The 27,610-nt window shown below is 40.9% G+C and overlaps 1 protein-coding gene across 4 annotated transcripts in view; it reads left to right on the plus strand.

The window, feature by feature from the left end:
* Nucleotides 1–27,610, plus strand: part of ARHGEF2 (Rho/Rac guanine nucleotide exchange factor 2) — a 924,267-nt gene that overhangs the window by 833,422 nt on the left and 63,235 nt on the right. For all 4 annotated transcript variants that reach the window (XM_044079827.1, XM_044079829.1, XM_044079828.1 and 1 more), the window contains 3 exons: nt 13,651–13,718; nt 26,387–26,428; nt 27,087–27,137. In XM_044079827.1, coding sequence (XP_043935762.1) covers nt 13,651–13,718; nt 26,387–26,428; nt 27,087–27,137 — 161 coding nt within the window. The remainder of the gene's footprint in view (nt 1–13,650; nt 13,719–26,386; nt 26,429–27,086; nt 27,138–27,610) is intronic.

Genomic DNA, 27,610 nt, shown 5'->3' on the forward strand with positions numbered 1-27,610 from the left:
ATGCTTGTAACGCTGTACAGTTTGTGTACAATGCAGCCAAATTAAAAGGGTTTTCTCACATACTGTTTTTGAAAACTATAACATTGTATGCCTTTTCTGCTCAAAAATTAAAGATACACAATAATTATCCCATCCCTTACCTTTTCTTACATAACCTTCACTGGGGAGGTGTCATTTCATCAAAGATGAAGTACCTCATTGGCTGGAGAGCAATGATTGTATGATCTGAGGGGTATCATAGCCATTGGACCTTAACATATGTGGAGAGATTTTTTCCCATTATACAAAACCTAACACGCTAGCAGACTAGTATAGAAACTAACACATCATGCATCATCAGATGGTTTATATTTATATGCTTCCATATACATGTGTCCTGCTAGACCACTGCTAGCATGTTCCTTTCTTCTGTGCTTGAACTGGTTTACCACCCATGGCAACACCTAGTCCATTATGAGGAAATGTTGTTTTGATAGGAAGTCCTCTTACTCTTCTGTTGAGGAAAGATAACTAATGTTTGATCTCATAGTTGTTTTTTAGGCAGTCCTTCATAATTCCAAGACACTAGTTGAACATGTGTGAAAATACCGTATTGGATGACCTGCATGTATGTCCACAAGGTACTCATTTTCTAAGGTCTCTTAGTTCTAGGTCTGTGGGCACAGTTTGTAAGTTTTACAGTGGTATTTAAACAGATAAATCTGAATGGTTTGACATACTGAAACTAAACACATCCTGCACCATTGATAGCTAATCTACATCCAACTTTACTTTATGATTCTACCTCTTAGTATACGAAACAGGAACACAAACACCAAAATGTTTGATGAAATTCTTTTAATTCTGGTACCTCGGCCTTCGCCTTCTCCTGTATTCCAGGAGAAGGCGAAGGCCGAGGTACCAGAATTAAAAGAATTTCATCAAACATTTCGGTGTTTGTGTTCCTGTTTCGTATACTAAGTGATTTTGGAGTATTGGAGGATTGGAGGTGTTCGTTTATGATTCTATCTACCTGTCAGCCATCTTCTTCTTCTTTGGTGGATAATGATGACACCAACCATCTCCCATAAAACTGCATAAAACAAACGTGACTAGATTCATTTTTGAGTTCACGCCTCTAATCACATGGCTAAACTCATTGCTGTTACTTGGGGCCCAGGGCTGTCCTCTATAGGCTTCCATTTTGGACTAAGCCTGTGCGAGTGGATTGAAGACAATCCATTGTGTCACAGTTATCCCCATGGTACTCCTTCCCTGTTGTCTCAACAGGAGAACCAGATTCTACACCCTCAGCTTCTAGCACTGAACCTTGCAGCCTGGCTAATTACATAATCTCTCCTTTACCTTCCCTCAGTAAACCTGTGATGGATATCATTTTAGAGGCAATGAGGCCTAGCACTAGAAAATCCTATGCTGAAAAATGGAAAAGATTCTGTGCCTGGAACCAATCTCAAGAGGTGAGCGTAGCAGAACCCAATTTACCTCAGATTTTACAATACTTAACTGAGATGCTTCACAAGGGCCTGTCTTTTTCCTCCATTAAAATCCACACCTCAGCCATTTCAGCTCATTATAACACAGAATCTCATCCACTGAAATTTAAGACCACCCAGTAGAGCTCCAACCCCAGCCTGGGACTTTAACTTTGTTTTGGAGAAACTCACTCTACCTCCTGTCAAACTAGCTGCCACTGCAGACCTAAAATTTCTTTCTTGGAAAACAGCATTCCTTTTAGCAATCACTTCAGCTAGAAGGGTATCTGAATTACAGGCCCTTATGGCAGTGGAGCCTTTCATCATCTTTCATGCGGACAGGGTGTCCCTCAGAACCAATCCATCCTTCATGCCCAAGGTGGTATCCAGTGTGGCTCTTAATCAGTCCATTCATTTGCCAACCTTCTTTCCCAATTCACAGAACAAAGGAGAACAGGTATTGCCTTCCTTAGATGTGCACAGACAACTCAGATTCTACTTGGACAGGACTAAACCTCAAAGGAAATCTGAACAACTGCTGGTGGCATTTGCTGCAGGGGCAGAGGGGAAGGCTATTTCAAAGCAAACTATTTCTGGATAGGCCATTGCATTAATTTCTGCTATAAGCACCATTGAAAACCTATCCCCCAGGGAATCGGACTTCACTCCACCAGGGCTGCATCTACCTCTACAGCCTTTCTCAGAGGCGTGCCTACCAGGGACATCCTAGAAGCTGCTACCTGGAGTTCTGTACATACTTTTACCAAGCATTACCATTTGCCAATTTTCTCATAATCCAGAGCTGGCTTTGCCACTGCAGTCTTGCAGGGCCTTGTAGCTGGTCCTAATGCTATCTAAATTCCTCCTTCCAACCACAGCCTTGGGAATCTACCCAAATGTAATGACTGCAATAGTGAAACATGAAGAACATAGTACAGTTGTGTACACTTACCATAAATGTAGATGTTTTGGCTTTACCTCTACTTTCCTTTACTATGCGTAAAAACCTTTTTGGTGTATTTGCTTTTTTGTTGGAGGTATTTCATTGTACTTTTATATCTAATTGCTCCCCATTAGGGGGGCACCTGGCATCTGGGGCCATACTGATGTAATGGCGTCGGCTGCATGTTTTATACCTGGCGTCATGGAAGAAGGGACAGCAACCGATGCAGGACCCAAGACTTTGTTAATCAGGCCAACTGAGGGCTACCTGCAAGCAGATAACCCAAATGTAATGACTGCAACAGTGAATACACTCGAACATCTACATTTATGGTAAGTGTACACAACTGTACTTTTTTATGGTCTGATGAAGTGAACTGTGAAAGCGCTTACCTCTGTGTATCAATAAAGGACTACATTTTTATATTTCTGAGACTGGATACTTTTGTGCTCCTTGGTTGCCTCTGCCATTCTCTTTTGCTGGTTTGAAGTCCTTGAAACTGCTTTGAGATGTAGTATTTTTTTTAGTAATGAGCTAACACTCAGAGTAGTTGTATTGGGGTAATTCTGCTACTCGAGGGCCAGATGTTCTTACATGTCTGAGATGCTTGGGAAGTTCTAAAATCTTAGCAATTGTTAAATAAGGATCATTCTGACAAATAGCACAAACTTGTCATATTTTTTTTCAGAAAATGAGATGGAAGTGTCCTGAATGCTAATTCTACCTTGAAAATCAATTCTCAAAGTAATAAATAATCCTCTGTTTCTCCTTCATCTACAGTTGAAAGTTTGAAAAATATATTGACTGGCAGTGGACTTGATCTTCTTCAGCTCTATATGGAACGGGACCAGAATCACTGCCCCAACAATGATAGTGCCGACACAATTTCTTTGAACACGATTGTGTGTTTTAACCTGTCATTATGTAGCTGTTCCATAGCTGTAAGACTGTACTACTAGCATTTTAAAGCTTCAACAACTTCTTCGCCCCTCTGAACTTGTAATGTTCATAGGTATGTACTAGGCTATTAGCCCAAGGGCCTACGTAAGGCTAGCCAACAAGGTTTCCTGGCTTCCGCCACCCAAGAAAGTTATTTTAGTCATCATTCATTTCTGTAAATACATAAGCTTCTACAATGTGCTAGGTTATATATTACAGTATCGTTAAATCATCTGTTTATTTTCAAGCATTCCCAAATATGATTTTAGCTTTCATGGTATACACAAGTATTTTGCCATTGCATAGTTTAATCTGAGATGCTTTTAATGTTCTTTTCAGGGCATTTATTTTGCACTGCTACTGATACGGTTTTGCTGTGGTCATTCCCTAGTAGATGTTAACTACCACCTATCGCATTGCTTTGCACACCGAGTGTGTGGTAACATTTGTTGCTTTCAGTTTGCACCCCTTAGGTATATAACACTGATACTGTGCTGTCTGCTGTTATTACACTTCAGGGAAAGGTAATGCTATGCTTTGAATTTATAGCTATATTAATATGATGCATTTCACAGTTCTGTTTACTATCATCTGTATTCATTTTTCAACATGCATGCGTGTACAGTTTGTGTACAATGCAGCCAAATTAAAAGGGTTTTCTCACATACTGTTTTTGAAAACTATAACATTGTATGCCTTTTCTGCTGCAAAATTAAAGATACACAATAACTATCCCATCCCTTACCTTTTCTTACATAACCTTCACTGGGGAGGTGTCATTTCATCAAAGATGAAGTACCTCATTGGCTGGAGAGCAATGATTGTAAGATCTAAGGGTATCATAGCCATTGGACCTTAACATATGTGGAGAGATTTTTTTTCCCATTATACAAAACCTAACACGCTAGCAGACTAGTATAGAAACTAACACACCATGCATCATCAGATGGTTTATATTTATATACTTCCATATACATGTGTTCTGCTAGACCACTGCTAGCATGTTCCTTTCCTCTGTGCTTGAACTGGTTTACCACCCATGGCAACACCTAGTCCATTATGAGGAAATGTTGTTTTGATAGGAAGTCATCTTACTTTTCTGTTGAGGAAAGATAACTCATTTTTTATCTCATAGTTGTTTTTCAGGCAGTCCTTCATAATTCCAAGACACTAGTTGAACATGTGTGAAAAATACCATATTGGATGACCTGCCTGTATGTCCACAAGGTGCTCATTTTCTAAGGTCTCTTAGTTCTAGGTCTGTGGACACAGTTTGTAAGCTTTACAGTGGTACTTAAACAGATAAACCTGAATGGTTTGACATACTGAAACTAAACACATCCTGCACCATTGATAGCTAATCTACATCCAACTTTACTTTATGATGCTACCTGTCAGCCATCTTCTTCTTCTTTGGTGGATAACGATGACACCAACCATCTCCCATAAAACTGCATAAAACAAACGTGACTGGATTAATTTTTGAGTTCACACCTCTAATCACCTGGTTAAACTCATTGCTGTTACTTGGGGCCCAGGGCTATCCTCTATAGGTTTCCATTTTGGACTAAGTCTGTGCCAGTGGATTGAAGACGATCCATTAGATCTTCCATTTTCAGGGCCTGGAGTTCAGACTCTCAACTTCAATCAATTGTTTGAAGTATGGTGGTGCCTGTCTACAGAAGAGTCAGATCACACCTTTAGGCAACATGTAATACTAGTACCAGGCCTGATGTAAACTTCCTGTATCCTCATGACACCTTTCACAAGACACTCCTCCTTTCACATGCCAGTGGCAACTTTTACATGCTTGACTCTATTTATGTTACCTCTGCATGAGCTTGTTCCTGCTGTAGCTTGTAGGAGATGGGATGGCCATACCATCATCTTCCCTAGAGGAGTCTGAAAACCTTCAGGCTATTAAGTCTGAGACAGATACAGCTCCCGATCAATGACGCTTACTTTGAAAAAAAAAATCCTTGGGCATATGAGAACCTCAATGGATCATCCACTAGCTCCCATCACTTTCCATAGAAATGTCTCAGTAATAGTCTGGGGAAGAAAGATGAGTCACAGTTTATTTCTCCCCATGTTTCCAGTCACAAATATGCCATTTTGTAGACTGGGAGCAACAGAGTCTGCTTCTAATGTTCTTGGATCTTTTGGGACTGGTCCCAGACTCCTCCTCCTCTTAGAGGGACTGCAGAGGCTGTGCCTTCCTTTGAACAAGTGTAGTGGTTCATCTGTATCTTCCTTGTTCCAAAGGGGATAGAAGGCTTCATTGGAAACATGAACCACAAAGCATTATAGAAAATGATGAAGTTTATATCACGTGGGATCACCCAATATCAACAGTTCAAAAAATTGATGAGAGAAAACTAGATATAGTGTTCCATGAAAATAAGACAGAAGTAGCACTGATCACTGAAATTGCTACACTGTGACTACAGTGTCTTATGTACAGAGAGACACAAAGTCATAAATACCAGGATTTGCAGGCAGAAATGAGGGCAGCGTGAAAGAAGGATACCCAGACAGTTCCAATAGTAGTAGGAGCAATGAGTCTTATAAAAAATAATTTACAGTCATGCTTAAATGTATTACCAATGCATATAACTCCATGTGAACTGCAGGAGTCAGTCCTGGGCACATTGTGGGTGCTACGAAGAGCACTTCTGACTAACATCAAAGATTGAAACAATACTAATTTCATGAACTTTAGTCGTACTTTGACTTAGGAATGGGGTCCATTCCCGTCATGGTATTAGAAACCCAAAATACTGAGGGAAATTAAAAAAGGGATAGAAGGCTTTCATCTGATTTTGTACCACAGCAATATCAACAAGCACATCTGAAACATGAAGCTCCAGAGTTTTACAATTCAGTGCATTATGTCTGTGGTGCCTAGATGGTATCATTGGACATTATAGATGTCTTTTGATACATCAGTGTCTTAAAGATTCCCACAGGAAGCTTCTTCAGTTTGTTAAGTGTTGCAGTTTGAACTGCCATTTCACTGTGATTATCACGAGGATATTCCCCATGGTAGCCAGAGACAGAACCTTACAGGAATGGGGGCACCATGTATTTCACAACTTGCCTGACTTGCTGCTGGGTTGCCCCATTAAATGAGTCACTGAAAATATCCTAGTAGTGGATGCTGCCTTTGTTGTAGTCCCTTGAAGGGAGCATAAACTGGAACAGTCATCTTTTATCCAAGCTGAAAGAACTGTCTTCTTTAGCAAATAACTGGGCTTTCTCTATTTTAAATTATTCTTGAATTTGTAGAGGACCTAGAAGGCCATTAAATTGGTAACCTGGTTGAGGTCATAGTGGAGCATCTATGTTGAAACCCTCCTGAACCTTCTGAGCTGCTTTGGTCTTCATTCTGCGATTTACAAGCCTGCAGATGTGGACATTGCAGTAGGTTGTGAGCTCTCCATGGCCAGACAGTCACAATGTGCTCACAGATTATCTTCTGTCTTTAGACACCTTTATCCGGGCCTTGAAGTGGTGGATTATCCCAACTAGCTGTGTAAGCTAGCATCCAACTTCTGCTGACAAACCATCATAAGCTCAGAAAACAGATGCTTCACTAGGTGTAGGGAGCTCTTCTCCGCTTTACCAAGATTCAAGGGAAGTGGATCCCCAAAAGGAGGTCTTGCACCTTTGTTGGTTTGTGCTGTGCACAGTCTTCCTGACCACCCTAGAAGCTTTGGAAGCAAGTCTTCTGGTACACATATGTATTTAGTCTGAAAACAAAATCATTGTCTAGTAGCTAAACTGTTAAAGGTACATTTGACTGTATCTCCTATGTAGAGAAGGTTGTTCATATCTGGCAGTGTGTCACAGACCGAAGTGTTAGTCTCATAGCAGTTCATGACTGGTGGTTCTGAGCCTTGTCAGGTCCATGTCATCTGTGTATCACTCTAGTGACTGACCTTTTACCACTCAGGAGAATGCAGTCTTCACTGTTTCTTATATAGAATGCAACTGGGAAAGGGGATCTTGAGGTGGATATATTCTCCATATTCTCCATCCCAGTGCATGGGAAGTCAATGTATGCCTTCCCACCATTCCCTATGATTTTATCCTAACAAAATAACAATTACAATTAATTTCACCTGTTTATTATTGTATATACAGTTGTCTGTGTTTTAAATGCTTTACTTGTTTTATTTATTTATTATAATGGGAATTTGCTGAAAGCACCTTAACATTTTGAACTAGAACTTGAGCTTAAACTTGGCTCCATTCCAAGTTGAGAAGAAAAACAAAACTCATCCTCATTCACTCTTTGATGGCTGAAACATAATGTGGTTTCAGGTGTTCAGGTCCCAGTCTTGGCAAAATAGGTCTCCTTTCACTGAGGTAACAAATGACTTCATCTCAGGGCCTGATTGTTATTGTAGACACTTGTATGTCGCTAGTCTTCCTTTTTTTGTTCATAGGTTTATACTAGGCTAATGACCGCCCGGGTCTTTACAACATGCAACCCAACCCAGTTGTGTCCCAGAGTTCCTTGGATGCCTATATGGTGGGGTATGTTAGTAAGGCAGTAGGTAAGGATTATGTGGGAGGGGGATATTCAAATAGGATATGTGAGATATATTTTCTTCTTGTTCAGAGTTAGCCCCACTTGTCTGAGGAGCCATTTCTGACCACTGTTCTTTAATGTATCCAGGGAGAATGCCTGACATATTCACAGAAATATGACACATATACAGTTATGCATCTTTCATTACTAAAAGTTAAAAAAAATACTTGCAGACCAGTCGCAGACAGAGAACAGGTATCAGTGACATCTTCAGCATTATGCTAGCTTTCATCTGATACCACGGAGTAACATTTAATCATCTTCTGGTTCAAGGTGTTAATATGATTATAAGCCACATGTTAAGAAACAAAATATTTCCAGAATATAACCCACATTTCTGTGGTTCAAGTTAACCATTTGTCTCAAAAGCCATATCAACTTGTAATGTTGTTGGGCGTGTGAGAAGCTGTTCCACAATCCGTCTGGGTTGACAATGCCCAAGATATTGACAGGAATGTGATACATATGCATATATATCTACAAAATGTGGTGTCAGAAGTGACTGATAAGACCTTTATAAAGCCTTGCACACAACAGATGCCTACTGCTAAGTAGAAAAGTCTCTCCATTTGGTTAGAGCACTGCTTTGTGACTGCCCCAGCTCCATCATTTTTTCAAGGATGCCGGCCTGTATTAGGGCACTTTTATGATCTGCACTTCAGTAATTCCATGTTCAGGCTGCATGTGCTTGTCATTTCTACCCATCATGACCTCCTGGATGGCAGGACTGTTGCCCAGTGCCAGCTAATCAAGCAGTTCCTTAAAGGGAGTTCTGTATCTCATCCCTTTCTTGAGGACCTTGCCCATTCCCTCTTATAACATGTTAATCTGATGGCAAACAAGTTCAGAGCTTGGAAAACACTTTTCCTGGTGGTCATCACCTCAGTCCCCTTATGCCACCTTACTATGTTATAATAACCCTAATCCTAACCCTGCCATAGACCTTAACCCCAATCCTACACATTACCTTATCAAAACCCCCTTCCCTTATGGTACTAGTAAACAAGACACAAAAACACACACACTACCCATAACATAAAATGCTAAACTGCCACCTTAGCTAGTCCAGTTGCGTGCACACACACACACACACACACACACACACACACACACACACACTTTCCAAAATTTTCATACGTATGACAGTCTGTTCCCTTCTATAGTCCTTATTCTAATCCTAACTCGCAAACACTTGCAGACACACACGTAACCATAATGATGACATTTTCAAACATCTGAAAGCTTTGGCATTAGAACCAAACCCTCTCTTGCCTGCACACCCCAAACAAAGTTAAAGATCCAACATTCAAAATCGCCTGCAGTCAACAAGCAGTTGACACAACACAGTATGCAATAAAATAAAAATAAAAATAAAATGTGCATTCGACAGAGTATATTGCAGAAGTGATTTCAACCACACACACATACACATACACATACATGTATATGGATGTGTTTAGTTTTTTTCTGCTTCATGGCTTTGTAAGAGTCATGTTTATTGAGAAGAAAGGAAATGGCAGGTGCAGTAAAAGATTTCAGTTATACCACATGGATTTTGTGCCACAAGTAGGCTGTCCTCATACACTAATTAACCCTTTTGGAGCATTGTGCCTGCAGGAGGGCTTGCTGATTCTCCAAGCCCATTTCCTAAGGTAATATAAAGCATTCAGTAAACTTTTTATTTAAGAAGCAGGTTGTGTCTAATGTAGAGGAGATTTATTGATGTGACCAGATTACCATGTGTGAAATACCTGAGACTAGTGGGAGGATACACACTGTAGAGCAGGAGAAGACATTATGACATCCGAGCAGAAACCAAAATAGCCCCAGTTACAGAGAAGGTCAAAGAGAACAGATTACGAAGGTTTGAGCACATATGCAGGAAAACAGAAGAGAATTTGGTGAAAAAGATTTGGAAGAGACAGTAGGAAGGCAAGAAAAAACAAGTATGTCTAGCAGAGAGATGGATGAGAGCAGACCAGCGATAGTCAGATGTGACTGTTAAGAAAGGTAGGAAAGTGGTAATGAATTGAGATAGGTGGGGACAGCTGAGGTGACATCATGATCCCATGTAGAAAATGGGGAAAGGGGCTTGATGATGATCACTACCTTGTCATGTATGGTACAAACATGCATTGTCTGGATTACACAGGAGTCTTATGAAAAACACTTGAGTAGGGAGATTCCTGAATAGTTCACTCAAGAGGCTGTTGTGGTGAAATTGTATCCTGTTTGCGTTATTTGAGCTCTTATTAAAGGAAGGTTTGAGGACTGGATCTTTTGGTGCTGGGTTATTTTTGTTTGGATTGTTATATGAATCATGCCAGTTTGGTCAAGTGTCCATATTTTGAGCTGCACTTTATTCAAAGTGAATTGTCAACTTGTTCTTTAGCCAGCTGGCTTAATGCTTAGTTAACTTTCCCATTACAGTGCAGATCCTATTAAATTAACAGATCTGCACAATTTTGGGTGCTTCTAGTTAAGGAATATTGTGGAATGTGGTTGTTGATGTGTTTTGGCTAAGTAGTTTTGGAGTTGTTTATTAAACAGTGGTACTGTTTGTGTTAGGGGTTGTACAACAGCGCAGGTAGGGTAGTTTCCCTATGTCCTACACAGTGGTACTTTTTGTGTTAGGCATTGTACAACAGTGCAGGTAGGGTAGTTTCCCTATGTCCACGCTGCTGTGTCATTCACAGTTAGTATAAAGCTGCAGGAGTGTAAGGGTGCATCAACAGTGACATGCCTCTGCAAAAGTTACTTAATTTTGTTAAGTCCATAGTTCAGGAGTTAATGAATTTGTTACAGTGTCAGTTCTTGATAAAGTAGCACTTTGAAGTATGAAATGTGTGTGTGTGTGTGTGTGTGTGTGTATATGTATATAAATTTATGTATGTGTGTGTGTGTGTGTGTGTGTGTGTGTGTGTGTGTGTGTGTGTGTGTGTGTGTATATATATATATATATATGTAAATTTATATATATATATATATATATATATATATATATATCTGTGTATGTATATAATATGTATGTGTATAAGTGGCATTATGATGACTGTGCTTGAGGGGCACACTGCTTATTGTGGTGCTGTGATGGCCATTCAGACACCAGGTGGGGGGTACCTTTACTAGATATTATGTTTTAGACAGAAATGAGATTTTCTAGGTCTGAAGCAGGCCAACGAAATCAGAGACAGGTAAGTCTCTAAGACAATTCATAAGGTACAGGTACCTCTAACAGTACACCATGGCCATTACTCATTGAGGAAGTTAAGGTTCCTAACCACTGGGAGTAGAGAAGGTTATGAAGAGGAGTCTCTGGGGAGCTACGTGTGAAGTACATAGTCAGTTTTGAAGGTGTGCCTGAACCTCCACCTGAAAAGGCATAGGAGCTACTGTCCTGCAAAGGAGATGATGAAGCAATTACTTCTGCCAAAATGATAAGGTAAGCTGAAAGGAAAAGACTGATATCTGTAAGTAGTGTCTGTTTTACTGGACATCTTTGGTACAAATCCTGTGTAATCAATCAGAAGTAATACTTGAAGTTGCGTTGACTGAAAAGACACAATATTGAACTTAATTTTAGAAATAATCTATGTGCACATTAGTAAGCAGACTGGATTTTATGGTTTTGCATTTATTTACAAGAACAAGTATTTGTTGAAATAGACTAGTAGTGCATTAGTGACTAGGTTTATATTGTGTTACTTCCTACCATTTTTGCAAGAAAGTAGTTTTATATTCATCCTTGTAAGTAAAACTCAGACCTGAAAAGGTGGTACCAGAAACTGTTTTCTTACTGCTAATACAGCAAATTGCTACAATATATGCAAAAATAAATGTGTGGTATGCACACCCACGCTTGCACAAAGTATAAATATAATACTAGAGTTGTGTAACATTTAAAAATAAAAGTAGATTAACTTTTAAGTAATGGAAATGCAGTTTTAATCAGTTATTTGTTAGCTTTGGAATATGTATAACAAAATGAATTGATGTGTTTTCCAAATTAAATTAATCGTTGAGCTCCCCAGCTGAAGTGATAGGCAGTTACAGTACTTCCCACACACAGAGCTCACTCTTTATTTTATACCCAAAAGCAGCATCATATACAGCAGTAGAGTATTAATAGCTGAAGTATCACTGCTGCGCCTTAGTCCCGGGAGACTGATGCAACTCAGCATCTCCACAGCTGAAGCCAGAAATCTCAGCATCTCCGCAGCTGTGCTATTAAAGTTAGACTGCAATTGATGGTCAGTAGCCATTGATAAGTTAATGTTAATTTCCACTTAGTTGATTCCATAAGGTAAGCCATAGGCAGCACAGTTTGTGATCCACTGTGATTTTATACACACACACAAACACACACACATGTATATGTATGTAAAAGAAGTGTGTTACAGCAGAAAATATAGTTAATTACACTGGCTGTTTCTATTTAAAAGCATGAGCCATGATTCATGAATGACTTACTGACCGTCCAGTAAGCTTGCTATGGACTAAAGACCTCATGGTGGCTACAGCTGATTCAGGGATCCACGCTGCCTCAGACTCTGCAGACTTTTATCACTGCATTTGTAAAGCACTGCTGATAATAAAATGCAGCAGTCTGTGGTAAGGGAGCACTCCTGCATGTAGAATACCTATCCCTTTGTTGGCGCTGCTGAAAAAGGCAAGTGGAACAGTGGTACCAGACAAATTGGTTTGTTCTTCTACCAGCTGAAAAACAGCCTAACAGTGATCAGATTCCTCCAATCCCACTAACGCAAAGCTTGTCAATATTCAGAATTCCCCCAAACTGCCCAGTGCATAGTCTAGCTGTAATTGACTGTAAGATCCCACCACCCTAAATTAGCCCCTCGCCCATTCCTCCATACTAGCTCTCTCTTCTTGACAGTATTTGGCCTTCACCCCCCAACTTACACAGTGTGCCAGAGAATGCTTCCACCTGCTGCTTACCTGGCAACATTGATCAACTCTCCCGCAGGCCTTTAGCCTGTCAGTGTTTGGTTGTCCCAGACAACCTAGAATGTGTTTGTATACCACATGACTCACAGTCCATATGTATTCCTTTAGTATGACATGGCCCCGGTATGTTGCTGCCTGATGCATATGTCATTCAGGAACATAACAATTCCTGTTCAGGTAATTGCACCCTAACAGCACTGCATTCATTGTATTCCATACCTGCTAACAATGTCATACCAGTAATGCTCCGAATGCTGCCCTTCCACATGTATTTTGCCCACCTCTGTACTGTGCACAGCAGAAGCTTCCATGGTTTCAGCAGGCTATAATTTTGAATTCTGGTGGTGTGTAATGTAGGTATCGCCTAGGTGCAGGAACATACATGAACCCTTCCAACTCCTGGGAAAGTCTAGCAGGTGACACCTATTCGCATGTCTTCCAGCTTTTCCAGTGCCTGGGCAGTTAATTGACCCTAGACACCCAAGTCACAATAAGGGCTCCATCATTCTGCACCACAGAACCAGACTCTCCAGTCATTGTTGGTATTACTTCCTACTTTTTAGACCTGTTTCATCAGGATAATGTGTTTTGAGTACAAATGAGCTTCCGTGCAAATACCCTGTATTCCTGGCTAAGTATCTGCTTTATGCTCATTCTCTCTGCTTACTTAATTTCTGCATTTATTCATGTGTAATTCTGATGTCCTGAATTTAGTGATGATGTTCTGATTTTAGATGGAGATGATCAGAGTCTCAATGGATCTACAGACTTCTGCAGAATGAATTCAGACACAGTCCAAAGGGTAATGTAAACTCCTGACTTTCTGTACTTTAGAGATCAGTAATTCAATTTTGATGCTATTTTTGTGAAGGAATGCAGATAATTTCGCTTTGTATTTTGTGGGAACTAGCATATTTGACTAAATGGATTAAGTGATCTAATAAATGAACTAAACATTCTTGGTACCAGAGATATTTTTATTTGTAAAGATTTTTGTATATCATCTGCCGTTTTTTATATTTTTTCTTATGTCACATGTATGTCTGTATATATGTGTGATTGTGATTTCATACATGCCTACATGTGTGCGCACGTGCATGTCAGATGATTAAGATATTGACATACTTTTGTAATAAGTCTTTTAGCTACATATTTCTTTACTGTTAAAATAATTCTTGAAAGGAATAAGTTTAGTGTCTTCTAGTGGCATTCTCAGCACTGCAGTAGGTAATGTAAAGAATTTTGTTCTATTAAATCCTAATTGATTTCGGTCAAGCAGTACCTAGAAATGAGGTGCAAACGCCATTAACTTCAAAACAGGTGATTTATAAATATGGCATAGGATTTTTTTTCCTTCCCTGTGTTGACTATGGCAAGATTTGCTAGGGGCATGCATGCTTCTGGCTCTACTTATTGCAGTAATTAGAAGAAGCAGAGAGAGCTGTGTACACACATTTATCAACACAGGAGAGAAGAGGAAGCCGCAATTTGGGGACATTAGGTAATTATCTGTATTCCTTATGGCTGTTGTAATGATTGGAAAACCGTACTAGAGCTTATGCAAAATGTAGCCTTTCAACTCATTGATGTGGAGGGTCTATATTAGAGCATCGAAGCTTCAAAACTTCGAATGTTCTAATATCGACCCCTATTCAGTGAAAGCTGAAAATATCGAAGCAACAGAAAACCAAATTTTTTTCCTTGCTTCGGTATTTTCAGCACTGTGGTGGAAAGTTAAGGGTCGGGTTCAGGTAAGTTAAGGTTAGGGTGCAGGTTAGGTATGTGTGCGATTGTGTGGATGTGAGGGTTAGGGCGGGTTAGGTGAGTTAGGGTTAGGGCGCAGGTTAGGTATGTGTTTGATTGTGTGGGCGTGAGGGTTAGGGTGGGTTAGGTGAATTAGGGTTAGGGCACGGGTCAGGTAAGTGTGCGATTGTGTGTATGTGAGGGTTAGGGTGGGGTAGGTGAGTGTGCGATAGTGACAGACCTTAGGGTTAGGGTTTGGGTTAAGGTAAGTGGATAGTTAGTGCTGTGTGTATGGTTTAGTGTAGGGTTAAGTGTAAGATTTTAGGTGTATGTGTGTGGATTGCTGTTTGTTTGGTGTGCTTGTGTTGTGTGTATGTGTTTTTTGCCCTAGGAAAAAAATCGCTGTTCTATATGTTCGATGTTTTCAGCTATCGCTGAATAGGGGTCGATATTAGAACATTCAAAGTTTTGAAACGTCGATGTTCTAATATAGACCCGATGTGGAGGCAGGGTGTATGTTATGTCAGATCTGGTGCTCAAGAATGAGGTTTGACTATAATTCTTTAGAAAGTGACTACAGAGAGATGTATGAAGCAGCTGCTATGAATTCTTTTCTATAAATTAGTGGTTGTGCTGATTTTTTCCACCTTTCTAAGTGTAAATTGAAGAGATAAAGGGTGGGATGTGACAGCATTTCATAATGAATGCAGGAAAACATTTGTGTGGTATGCTGACTCTAATGAGAGGAAGAGGAGAATGTTTACCAGTATGGGCATGGCGGATAAGGGTTCTGCCTTAACAGTTTCCCTGCTTGGGGTGCTAAAGCAGGCAGTTTGAACTGAGCCAAGAAAGCATAGCTCACTTGTGCCATAAAATGGGAAATAATAATAAATGTAAATGGAGTTTAATTTTTATAAAGATCCCTCCACTCCCCAGGCAGTTGATAGACATTGTTAATTATGGAGCTTGTTAAGATATATGTAGAATTATGTAATTATATCACTACCAAGAAGAGACACAGAATCTTTAACTTCTAGCTTCTGTATAGGAGAGACTTCTTATTTAAGGGTTTGTTTTGTGATAGAGAAGCCTTGGTTTGCTCCCTATGTACAAAACCGATATGTAGACTGAAATGTTTGCCATGTACTAGCCTTTTAAACATTTCTTCCTATTAAGAAGCAGAGAGGAGTGAAAGCAGTACCACATTTGGATAGCGAGCTTATTGTTTAGAAAGTTTAGATCATGGGAGTAGCTGGAAAGCCCTCATTCATCACACAGCTTCACTATTTTGTGGGATCAGTAATAAGCCAGTGCAGTCAGTGCTACAGAGAAAGAGGTTGGTGAAGAAGAAGTGGAATTGTCAGAGAGATGAAGAAAGTAGACAAGAGTATAAGGAGATGAGGTGCATGGCAAAGAGAGAGGTGGCTAAGGATAAGGCGTATGAAGAGTTGTATAAAAGGTTGGACACTAAGGAGGGAGAAAAGGACCTGTACCGATTGGCTAGACAGAGGGACCGAGCTAGTAAAGATGTGTAGCTGGTAAGGGTGATAAAGGATAATGAGGGAAACGTACTCACAAGCGAGGAGACTGTGTTGAGCAGATGGAAAGAGTACTTTGAGGGGCTGATGAATGAAGAGAATGAGAGGGAGAGAAGGTTGGATGATGTGCGGATAGTGAATAATGAAGTGCAGTGGATTAGCAAGGAGGAAGTAAGGATAGCTATGAAGAGGATGAAGAACGGAAAGGCTGTTGGTCCAGATGACATACCTGTGGAAGCATGGAGGTGTTTAGGTGAAATGGCAGTGGAGTTTTTAACTAGAAATCTTGGAAAGTGAGAGGATGCCTGAGGAATGGAGAAAAAGTGTTTTGGTACAGATTTTTAATAATAAGGGTGATGCGCAGAGTTGTAGTAACTACAGAGGGATTAAATTGATCAGTCACAGCATGAAGTTATGGGAAAGAGTAGTGGAATCTAGGTTAAGAAGGGAGGTGATGATTAGTGATCAGTAGTATGGTTTCATGCCAGGAAAGAGCACTACAGATGCGATGTTTGCTCTGAGAGTGTTGATGTAGAAGTACAGAGAAGGTCAGAAGGAGTTGCATTGTGTCTTTGTGGATTTAGAGAAAGCATATGACAGGGTACCTAGAGAGGAGTTGTGGTATTGTATGAGGAAATCGGGAGTGCCAGAGAAGTATGTAAGAGTGGTGCAGGATATGTATGAGGGTAGTGTGACAGCGGTGAGGTCTGCAGTGGGAGTGATGGATGTGTTTAAGGTGGAGGTGGGATTACATCAAGGATCAGCTCTGAGCCCTTTCTTATTTGCAATGGTGATGGACAGGTTGACAGACGAGATCAGACAGGAGTCCCCGTGGACTATGATGTTTGCAGATGACATTGTGATCTGTAGTGAGAGTAGGGAACAGGTGGAGGAGACGCTGGAGAGGTGGAGATATGCTCTAGAGAGAAGAGGAATGAAGGTCAGCAGGACTAAGACAGAATATATGTGTGTGAATGAGAGGGAGGATAGAGGAATGGTGAGGATGCAGGGAGTAGAGGTGGCAAAGGTGGATGAGTTTAAATACTTGGGATCAACAGTTCAGAGTAATGGTGAGTGTGGAAGAGAGGTGAAGAAGAGTACAGGCAGGATGGATTGGGTGGAGAAGAGTGTCAGGAGTGATTTGTGACAGACAAGTACCAGTAAGAGTGAAAGGGAAGGTCTACAAGAGGGTAGTGAGACCAGCTATGTTATATGGGTTGGAGACACTGGCATTGACAAAAAGGCAGGAGTCAGAGCTTGACGTGGCAGAGTTGAAGATGTTAAGATTTGCACTGGGTATGACGAGGATGGACAGGATTAGGAATAAGTATATTAGAGGGTCAGCCCAGGTTGGAAGGTTTGGAAACAAAGCCAGAGAGGAAGATTATGTTGGTTTGAACATGTGCTGAGGAGGGATGCAGAGTATATTGGAAAAAAGATGCTAAGGATGAAGCTGCCAGGTAACAGGAAAAGAGGAAGGCCTAAGATAAGGTTTATGGATGTGGTGAGAGAGGACATGCAGGTGGTTGGTGTGACAGAGCAAGATGCAGTGGACAGGAAGAAATGGAAACAATTGATCTGCTGTGGTGACCCCTAACGGGGGCAGCCGAAAGAAGAAGTAGTCATTGCTGCAAAATAATGTCCTTACAATGTAAAGAATAGGGTAACATAAAAGCTTCCTGAGCGTGTGTATTTTGTTGTAGGAAGTAATTGATCCTTTTGCATTTCTGCCTTTGAATGTACCTTGTCCATCCATGATAAATGACGTTAAAAAAATGGTCTAAATTATAGCATGTCAAACTGTTATGCAGTCAGGTCTGTATTGTAAGGAAACACTGTCCATGTACTCCATCTTCACTGTGACCGAGAGATAAATGGTAAACGGGAAAGGACTAACTCTTGGTAGCTAATGGAGGAGAAGGCTGGGTTTATCTCTGGATGACGTGATGACGCTACTGGAAGGTGAGCTTGGGCTTTCATCCATACTGGGAAAGAGAACTTAGTTGGTGGTACTTCTCTTCCAGTTTTGTTGATATAGGCATGAAAGCAGGTTTGTGAATTGGCTGCAGAATGCAGAAGGAAAGAAAATATGAAATTTTTATTTGCTTTGTTGTTTATAGTGAACAACAACAGTAGTACCTGTAAAGGTAAACATACAGATGTTCTTTGTGTTTCACTGTTGCAGTCATTACACTTGGGTTATCCTGCTGGCAGGCTACCCTCAGTCGGCCTGAATTCCAAAGTCTAGGTCCGGCGTCGGTTGCCGTCGCCTCTTCCCTGACGTCAGTGCACCAGGGGTATAAAAGATGCAGCTGACGCCATTTTCTTCAGTCTTTCTTGCCGCCCGGTGCCCGAAGCATAAGCAGTTCGCAAGTGCCGGTCGGCCGACTCCTGAGATTTTCGTGTTCGAATTTCAGATCCGAAGTCTTCATTAAAAGCTAAGCACCCCGTTGAGGAAATTTTTTTCTTGCTCCAAACCGATGTCAGAAAAAGTTAATAATTGTATTTCTTGTGGGAAGCAAATACCTCATAAGGACTTTCATTCTTACTGTATTCCTTGCCTAGGCCCTGACCACGACGTTGCTAGTTGACGGTTTTGTGCTAGATTTAACCAACGCACTATTAAGCGTTGGTACGATTTTGCGTTACACTATTTTGGCAGAAGATTTAATTATACGATGTCGTCGGATAGCCATCCGACTACCCGAATTCACAAGAAACGCAAAGAAAAAGACAGGCATCTGAGGTCCAAAACCAATGATGAGGCTTCTTCTAAGCCAGTCGCCGGTTCTCAGTGAGGCACCTTCGCAGCCCCTGATGCCCGCTACTTTAGACCCGCAGGCCGCTACCGACTCCCACATGGAGTCGACTAGGCCACTGGAAGCTCAAGGTATTGGGCCTTCGGAGACTATTCCCTCAGATGGGTCCGGAGCCGCTGAGCAGGCATCAGCTTCTGAGGGTGTTTTCAGACCTACTCAATTGTACATTAAAACGACTTCAGCTTCAAAGGCAAAGACTAAAGCACCTTTAAAGACAAAGAAACAAGTACAACAGCCTCATGGACAGGCCTCCATGCCCAAAAAACAGATGCTCAAAATGGCCGAAGACTTAATTACTTTGATCAGGGGTTCCCATCCCCCTCCTGATAAAAGGCCTAGGCAAGAGACAGAATGTGAATCTTCAGATCAGGTTTCCATTTCATCTGATTCCTCTTCTGATCAGGAATACTCTCTTCCTCCCTATGAGGATTCTGATGCTAAAGAATCTATCCCTTCAGCCTCTCCTCCTGAGGATTACTCTTTTGGGGAAACTTTGCATACCATGAGGGAGCATTTCCACTGGGAGAGCCAAGATTTTTCAGAATCTTAAGAAAAGGCTCAGAGACTTCCTTTTACTACCACAACACAGGCCCCTAGCTATTCCACCTGTGTTAGACATTGTAGATGATGTATTTTCAGAGTCCAGTCTGACCCCTCACTCCTTACCTCCAGCTCCTGTTAAGCCGGACAGGTACTATAGGGTTCCTGACTGTCATAAATTCATTTTCAAAAACCCTGCAGCTGACCCAGAAACTATCTCTCTGGGTCCCAAAGGGGTCAAGGCTTCCACTGCAAAAAACCCTACCCCTCTGACAGGGATTCTAGGGCATTGGACAGATGGGGAAAAAGGATTTACACTTCTGCTACCTTGGCTATAAGGGCTTTAAATTGTCAGTTTCATATGCTCAAACATCAGCAATATATTATGTCACTGCTTAAACAGAAAATGTTGATAAATTATGAATGTGCAGAAAACAAAGAAATGCAGGATTTATTGCATGCAGCTGACCAAGTTGGAAAGCATACTTTACAATGTGGTTTTGATTCTTTGGAGGCCTCCTGCAGGGCCGCTGTTACGGGTTCTGTCATCAGGAGGCATGCTTGGTTAAAGGAACAAAATCTACCTGATCATGTCAAAGCAAAATTATTAGATGCTCCATTACAGCATGATACCTTGTTTGGTGTTAAAGCAGAAGAGGTGTTAAAGAAAGTGGACGACAAAGCTAAATCTATGCAAAACGTTAAAGATTTCTTACAGGTATAGCCTCCAAGATTTAGCAGAAAATGGCCTACAAAGAATTGGTCCTTTCCAGTGTCAGACAGACCTAAAAGGGGCAGATACAGACGCCCAAGAGGCAGATCCCAGCCCCAAGGTACGTACAGTTCTAAACAATGGGGTGCTTCTACCTCCAAAAGTGGAGAAGACAAATCACAGCCATACAGGAAACAGTCCCAATGACTTCCCCCTGCCCACACCAAGCACTTATCTTCTGGCAGCACCTTTAGGGGGAAAACTAGCACTTTTTTCACAAAAATTGGCACATTATAACACAGGACAAATGGGTCCTAGACATAGTGTCACAAGGCTACAAATTTCACTTCCATACCCTGCCAAGGAAAAACGGTTGGCCAGATCTGCCAAAACATCAATGGGCAGAGGCGCAAAAGCAAGTCTCATCCCTCGTGGACATGAGGGCCATTCAACAAGTACCAGAGCAAGAGCAGGAATGAGGATTTTATTCAAGACTGTTCTTGGTACCAAGAAAGGACAAGACCTGGAGACCAATACTGGACCTATCTATTCTAAACACATATATGGATATACCAAAATTCAAAATGTTGACTCTACAACAACTTCTGCCCATGCTGAGCAAGAAGGCTTGGCTTGTGACTTTAGACCTAAAAGAGGCATACCTGCATGTCCCAATCAGACAAACATGCAGAAGATACCGCAGATTCAAAGCTGGCTCAATGCACTACCAATTCTCTGCACTGCCCTTTGGCTTATCTACTGCGCCCAGGGTCTTCACAAAGTGCCTGGCACCAGTAATTGCATTCTGCAGACAAAGAGGAATACAAATATATCCTTACTTGGACGACTGCCTCATTCAAGCAGAGAACAAGGACATTCTGCTACAGCATCTGGTGTTTGTAAAGAGATTTCTAACAGGCCTAGGGTACACGGTCAACGAAAAGAAATCAAAACTGGTACCCTCTCAAGAGATAATATTCCTGAGTGCAAGCTTAAATACAACTACCCAGATGGTGTATCTCACGCCAGACAAACAAAGGCAACTGACTACCTATTTCAACCTGTTGGCAACAAAGGCCCAGTTATCTGCAAGAAAAATTCTGCAGGCTTTGGGCTTCATAGCATCCTGCATTCTACTAATTCCATATGTGAGACTGCATATGAGGAAACTTCAGTGGTACCTAAAAAGTGTTTGGACTCAACATTGCCTCAGCCTGGAAACAATAATTACCCTCATTCCCTACCTGCAACAGGAGTTTCAATGGTGGGCGAAGGCTTGTCACCAGAACAAGGGACAGCCATTCACCTTACTCCCAGCCAGGCAGACATTAACAACGGATGCATCAGATTATGCTTGGGGGGCAGACATGGCAGGAAGATGTATTCAAGGCAAGTGGTCCGCAAACCAAATGCATCTACATATCAATCAAAAAGAGATGCTAGCTGTTCGGAATACCCTGACAGCCTTCAAGGACCTACTTCATCCGGGACAACTACTGATAAAGACAGACAACACTATGGTCATGTGGTATATAAACAAGCAGGGAGGCACTCATTCTTACCCCCCTTTGCAGACTGGCCATGACTTTGTGAGACACAGCATTGACTTACCAAGTACATCTGCAGGCACAATTCCTGCCAGGAAAGATAAATACTCTGGCAGATGAACTAGGCAGAAACCTCATGGATCCCCATGAGTGGAAATTGGATCCACAAGTCTTCAGCATGATAACAAGGAAATGGGGTTGACCGGATATAGATGTATTTACCTCTCCTCACAACTACCAAATAAAAAGATTCTGCACAAGGACTTATCACAGACAAGCATGGAAAGTGGATGCACTATCTTTCAGCTGGAAAAACTTAGCAGTATATGCCTTTCCTCCACTGCCTCTCCTCCCCAAGGTACTCCTAAAGGTCAGACAAGAGAAGCCAAAGATGATGCTGATTGCCCCAGACTGGCCCCGCCAGTACTGGTATCCAATCCTAAGGAACTTGTCTCAATGCCCGGCTTGGACCTTGCCTCAAATACCTCATCTACTATCCCAACAAAACAATCAGATCCTGCACAGCCAACTAAAGACCTTAAATCTGGCAGCATGGCAGATAATGTAGTCATACAAAACGCGCCACTCACTAAAGCTGTGATGGATGTCATTTTGGAGACCAGAAGGCCTAGTACCAGAAAATCTTATGCTGGAAAATGGAAGAGATTATGTGCATGGAATCAGGCACAAGGAATTGACACAGCTGTACCAAATATTCCTCAGATTTTGCAATACTTAACTGAGATGCTGGACAAAGGCCTATCCTTTTCATCAATTAAAATTCATGCCTCTGCCATTTCAGCTCATTACAATACAGAGCCACCAATCTTTTCTCATCCTTTGTTAAGGCAGTACCTCAGAGGCGCCAAAAACTTAAGGCCTCCAAGATCATCACCAGTACCTGCATGGGACCTCAATTATGTCTTGGGAAAACTCACCCTGCCTCCTTTTGAGCCAGCCACTACAGCTGATATAAAGTTTTTATCTTGGAAAACAGCTCTGCTCCTAGCAGTAACCTCTGCAAGGCGAGTCTCAGAGCTACAGGCACTCATGGCTGTGGAACTTTTTATCATTTTTTATCCAGACAGGGTTTCTCTGAGGACAAACCTGACATTTATGCCTAAGGTAGTGTCCAGTGTGGCCCTTAACCAAACTATTCATCTGCCTACTTTTTATCCAAACCCACAGAATAAGGGGGAGAGAATTCTGCATTCTTTGGACATGCACAGACAGCTACGCTTCTACTTGAACAGAACCAAAGCTTTCAGGAAGACAGAGCAACTACTAGTGGCATATGCTGCAGGATCACAAGGAAAGGCTATCTCAAAGCAGACTATTTCAAAGTGGATAGGCTACTGCATTCGTTTCTGCTATTTGCAACATGGCAAGCCAGTGCCTAAGGGCATTAGGCCACATTCAACCAGAGCAGCAGCCACTTCAGCAGCCTTCCTCAGGGGAGTACCAACAAAAGACATTTTAGAGGCTGCTACCTGGAGTTCAGTGCACACCTTTACAAAGCACTATCATTTACCACTCTACTGTAAATCCAGGGCAGGCTTTGACACTGCAGTTCTGCAGGGCCTCATAGCCGCTCCTAATGCTATTTAGCTCTAGCCTCCCAACCATAGCTTTGGCATTCAACCCAAGTGTAATGACTGCAACAGTGAAACACGAAGAACATAGTACAGTTGTGTACACTTACCATAAATGTAGATGTTGGAGTGTATTCACTGTTGCAGTCCAGGTTACCCACCCACCATCCCCCATCTCTTTGCTGGAACTTATCTGCACTTCTCTAATCTGTACAACCTATGTGGTGAATTTGCTTGTAGATGAAGGTGTAATATATATTTTGGTGCATGCATATTTTATTGGCACATTTTTAGCCTACCCTTTTGGGGGCACCTGACATCTGGGGCAAGAAAAACTGAAGAAAATGGCATCGGCTGCATCTTTTATACCCCTGGCGCACTGACATCAGGGAAGAGGTGACAGCAACCAATGCAGGACCTAGACTTTGGAATTCAGGCCGACTGAAGGTAGCCTGCCAGCAGGATAAACCAAGTGTAATGACTGCAACAGTGAATACACTCGAACATCTACATTTATAGTAAGTGTGTACAACTGTACTTTCTGTTTGTATAGATGGAGATGAAAGCACAAAATTGTTATTTAATGCCTTGTCTTCCGTAAGTAGGAAGTGATAAATAAAAATGAGAGGAAGAAAAAGTGGCCAAGGCTCCGTGCTGGAGTTTGTGTTAGAGTTACAAAAGCATATTTCTTTAAAGTGATTGTTTTGCAAACTTTCAAACCAGAAGTGAATACTGGTAATTTATTTAGTTACCTAGTGTCCTTTCAAGTGTTTACTTCCAGCAGGGCTTGAGTCTGTGATCTTATTAAATGGATGACTTGTTTTTGTTCAGCAGTTAGTTATACTGCATTGTAACCTTGCAAACCTAGTTGTTAAATATACAGCAGACACTGCACCTGGAAGTGTATTGTTCTTGACTGAGTCCTGACAACCTGAGCCAGTAAGAGTTCCTCGTACTGGCATACCATATTCTGCATCTTTTTGTATTTCTTTACCTTATGTTGATTCTTAAACTGCGACCTGCCCCACACCACCATTTTTGAAGACTATGATTATTCAAATTCACTTATGCTAATGAGGGACAGCACTGCCGAATGGATTATTGCTACATCTTTCCATATGAATTTATTTAATCATGTAAACACTGTTATGGGGGTGAAGATGAATATCTTAAGCATTTTGCATGTGGTATGAAGTGGAGTTTTACAGCATGTTGCTTGTGGTTCCAATATGTCAGAATGTTGCATGTGATGCCATGTGTGGCACGTGTATTGTATCATGTACCAAGTACAGTATATCAGTATATTGCAATGTGTTACATGCTGCATGTGGTACCATGTTTAGCATGTCCATCCCTTACATGTGGTTCTCAATACCCACAGTAAAATTTTAAAAAAGTAGTTTGATTCAGGTCCTCTGTAATATTTCCCAATTATGTGATACCAAGTGTAGCAATATCAGCATGCACTGCCAAATGCACTATGCCAGTGTGTGGCATGTTGGTACCACATGCACACTTATAATTCAGATGACTCCTGAAGTCAGTGTGAGCTGGCCACCTGCTTATTCCTGGCTCTGCACCAGTGGTTAGTTATTTAGTAGCCAAACTTTCATCACTCCAGCCTCCTGTGGGTGAAGAGGAGAAGTTCGTTTTTTTTTTTTTTTTAACTCGGATATTGAGACATCACTGCCTTTAGTGCCTTCATCTGTTGCCAGTCATTAAAGTCAATGATCTTTTGTTTGTGTTGTGGAATCATTTTTGTTAATGGTAAAATGGTGCTTAAGGCTAGGTTTATACCTTTCTTTGGTGCTTAAGGCTAGGTTTATACCTTTCTTTGGTGCTTAAGGCTAGGTTTATACCTTTCTTTAGTGCACTAAATTCTCATTTCTGAGAAATAGCTTCTGTTTATCTAAGCCTCCTCCTGCCTTATTCTTTATTGGAAGGTGCTTCTGTAAGCCCCACCTAGTTCCTCATTATACCATGACCCCCTATTAATATTCCAAAACGTGCACGCTGATTGGCCAGCGTGCACGTTGTAAATCGACTTATACTAATGGAAAAGGTCTGGTCGGACTTTTCCATTAGTATAAGTCTTTTTAAAACTGTCTGCTCGCTGTGTTAAAAGAGTTTAACATAGCGACACGGAGATCTCCGTGTTAAACTCCTTTAACATAGCGAATCTCCATTGCTTATTGAAGGGCAGCAAAGAGGCATTATACAATGCCATTATTTAAGAAAAGTAATTGTTTCTTTTTAAATAATGTCATACCTCCTTTCGTAAGGGTAGCAGTGGGAGATGGGATATGACCACCTTTCTTCTTTTTCACTGTGACGTTATATACCTAACAACATTTTTTTTAATTTTGCTCTTACAATGTCTTTAAATCCCGCATTACCCACACCCAGGCATGGGTTATTGCTATAGTATCCTCCTTTTTTGTAAGGGTAGCAGTGCGAGATGGGATATGACCACCTTTCTTCTTTTTCACTGTGATGTCATATACCTAACAACATTTTGTTTAATTTTGCTCTTACAATGCCCACACATTGTCCTATAGAAAGAGACCCAATACATACCAAATAATCTTATCCCAGAATTGTGAATGTTTCACCATCTCTGCTCCACACCAATTCAAGAATGCAGATGAACTGTCTGTCTCCATGTAAAGGGTGACCCTTCAACATGACCACAAAAAGTGCTTAATATTTCATGCATTGCTTTATACTGTTTTAGTGAACATGGGTTTAGGGACATGAAAAAAATATCTGAGATTTTTTGTTATTTTTTTGACTTTCTGAGGTAAGCTTTCCTATATATTGTCTGACTCATGAACAAATATTTCAGAGAATCCAAATCTATCTAGAGTAACTGTTGGGGCTCCAGTTCTTTCAGAAGGGAAGAGAAAAATATATCTGTACTGTTAAAACTAAGGCAAATGTTTTAAAGAGTTTGAGTCTAACCCAGTGGTCTATTTACAGGATCGAAATGGAAACCAGTTGCAACAGAAGTCCCCACAGGAGGTAAAACACACACTTGGCTTAATCTTGCTAGAGGCTGTTTTTTTGTTTTCAGGTCTTCCTCATCACTGATTAGTGAATATGATAACATGTTTTACTTAACAGTAAAGTGTTGTCACGTGCATAAAGCTTTCTTGCAAATGTTATTCATTATTTTTTCATCCCAAGAAACTAACTTAAATGATGTCTTGGAAGAATGACTGATTTAAGATTAGAGCCCTTTTTTCCTTGTAGCCTAGAGTAATCTAGTCTTCAGTTTTGCAACAGTAATAACATTGTTTTGGTTTTCTTCCCATTTAGGGAAACCTGTTTCTGTTAGTGGGAACTGTATTTGGTAATATGTAGGCACTAACTAGAACTTCTGTCTCCCTCCATATATGAGACTGCTCTGTGCCTGCTTTCAATGAGCAATTTATTTTTAGTCTTTTTTGTTGTTAGTAATACCCCAAATGTGATTAGAAAGCATTTGCTCACACATTTAAGATGAGGTGTGAACAGATAGTTCCAAGACTTTATGCATGTCAGAACTGATACTATTTAGTTACTTTGCTGTGCAATGAAGTACGCCCTTTCCAAATAATTTGCATTTTTCTGCCTGTGTGTTCATAGTTCCATCTTTTTTGAAATATTAAATTGATGGTTTTGATCCCTTCTTTGACAGGAGGTTTTCCAGAAGCTGGTGAATTTATATGGACTGCTACATGGATTGCAGGTTAGTGGAAACTTCAACTGCAGAACTTGGGAGTGAAGATTAATCTTGTCACATAACTGTAAATGCACGTATGTACAGTTTCTTGTTCTCGTGCAGAAAGCCTCATGAAATGGATTCCTTTCCAAAGCTCAACAAACATAGCAACACTGTTAATGAGTTTCATCAATGCAGACTTTATTGCTATTATTTTACTATTATTGTTAATAATGTTATTAATCATGTCCTCATCTCTTAAAGCATATATCCAAAAACAGCCCCAGTGAAGCATTTCATTAAGGCAGAACTTTTGTTATTGATAATGTCTTTCTTTTTTATAGTCACTTTTTCAGCATCAAAGTTCAAGGTACTACTTTTGTAAACCGTTCTACCTCTCCTGTTTTCTCAAACCTTCGTGTGCACCTGAAAGAGGCTTACCTTCATATACCTATAACCATGGAGAACAGGTATTACATGAGATTCAAAGTAGAAGTTCC

Source organism: Protopterus annectens, chromosome 8.part0 (assembly GCF_019279795.1).
Source record: "Protopterus annectens isolate FY-2018-M chromosome 8.part0, PAN1.0, whole genome shotgun sequence".
Classification (NCBI taxonomy): domain Eukaryota; kingdom Metazoa; phylum Chordata; order Ceratodontiformes; family Protopteridae; genus Protopterus; species Protopterus annectens.